The sequence below is a fragment of the Aulostomus chinensis genome, chromosome 6 (assembly GCF_037954235.1).
Source record: "Aulostomus chinensis isolate RoL2024-O1b breed Wild chromosome 6, RoL_Achi_v1.0, whole genome shotgun sequence".
NCBI classification, from domain to species: Eukaryota; Metazoa; Chordata; class Actinopteri; order Syngnathiformes; family Aulostomidae; genus Aulostomus; species Aulostomus chinensis.
In genome coordinates, this window is record NC_141325.1 from 3,787,501 (window position 1) to 3,789,053 (window position 1,553).

Sequence of the window (1,553 nt, forward strand, 5' to 3'; positions counted from 1 at the left end):
CAGAAAACCACTTGGTCTTGACTGTGAGCGCGATGAAACACAGGGAAGTACAATCCTGCTGCTGACATGGTGCTGGAGCGCTTGTGGTTCGACATGTTAGAAGAACGTCCATGTAAAGTGTTTCTGTGTGTGTGTGTGTGTGTGTGTGTGTGTGTGTGTGTGTGTGTGTGTGTGTGTGTGTGTTAACTACAGGAATCTAGCAGCTCCTTCTTTCCCTCCCAGCTCCGGCTGTCAGTTACCAAATCAGTCGATAGCTGTGGAACCCTCAAGTTGGTGCTCTTCTCCTGCAGGGAGACGCGAGCATCACCAGTGCGGTCGGCTCACATTCTGTCCCATTGGCTGCTAATGTCTGGTTTTTGTTTGCAAAGGGAACTGGTTTAATTGGGAATTTAAATTAAAAAAAAAAGATGAGTGAGGGATTTGTCTCCTCCTCTGATGGTAACTTTTGGGAATTATTGTCGCAAATTCAACCCGTCTGGGTCGAAGCAGCGGCTTTCTGACATTGAAGTCGGGTTGAAGGGACAGATAGAAAATCGCACCACAGAAACATGGCCGCCCTCCGTCGACTGCACCGGGGCCTTTCAGCTTTGTTACTCCTGATGGCTCCTGTGATTGGTCAGAGACGGACCATGTGATTAGTCAGTAATGAGGATACTGCGGTATCGAGCGGGGTTACATCTGCTGTCTGCTTCCACCTGTCTGTCTGCGTCCACCTCCTGCTGCTCCTCCACCTCTCCCTCTCCTCTCTTCACCTCCTCTCCTCACCTTCCCCTACTCCTCTCCTCTCCTCCTCGCTACGCTGAGACCACTCTGTTGTCTCTCCAAGCTTTCCCATGAGCCTTTGCCCTGTTCTCTATTTGTTTGTGTGATCTCTTCCCTCAGGCCACTGTTCCACATCTGTTGAAGTATGTGTGTATATTTGTGTGTGAGCATGAGTGTATTGGAGATGTACGCCTGTGTTGTACTTGTGTGTACAGTGTGTGTGTGTGTGTGTGTGTGTGTGTGTGTGTGTGTGTGTGTGTGTGTGTGTGTAATCAGTGTGTAATCCCTTCCTTGAGGCCACTGTTCCACACAGCTGGACTCAGAGAGCCTCTGGAGGGTTTCTGTGCTATTCAAGCATCCTTTGCTCTCTCCACCTGACCGGGTGGTGTGTGTGTGTGTGTGTGTGTGTGTGTGTGTGTGTGTGTGTGTGTGTGTGTGTGTGTGTGTGTGTGTGTGTTTAAACAGGTGCAGTACAGAGAGCTGAAACTGGATCCCAATCCCAGTCCAAATAAAAGGAAGAAAAACAACCCGGGGTAGATGGCCGTGTCCGCCCACCAACTCTTCTCTTCTTCACTGGTCTTCTCTCGCTCTATTACTGGACACCGAGGACCAGAGGAAGCTGCCTCTGGAACGCCGTGGCCCAGCTACCCTTCCTTTCTTCTATCTGACCTTTTCTTTTCTCCTCTTCTCTGTCTTAAATTACTCACGGTGTACAGTACAGTTTCCTGAGTTTTAATTTTTATGTGACAAAACAAAATCATGGCTATCATGCTTCTGGTTGGTTTTGAAGC

At 49.1% G+C, this 1,553-nt stretch overlaps 1 protein-coding gene across 3 annotated transcripts in view; it reads left to right on the forward strand.

Annotated features, from left to right (window-relative positions):
- mctp1a (multiple C2 domains, transmembrane 1a) overlaps positions 1-1,553 on the forward strand; it is a 124,698-nt gene extending 123,145 nt beyond the window's left edge. For all 3 annotated transcript variants that reach the window (XM_086205903.1, XM_086205904.1, XM_086205905.1), the window contains one exon: positions 1,228-1,553. In XM_086205903.1, coding sequence (XP_086062029.1) covers positions 1,228-1,299 — 72 coding nt within the window. In that variant the 3' untranslated portion in view covers positions 1,300-1,553. The remainder of the gene's footprint in view (positions 1-1,227) is intronic.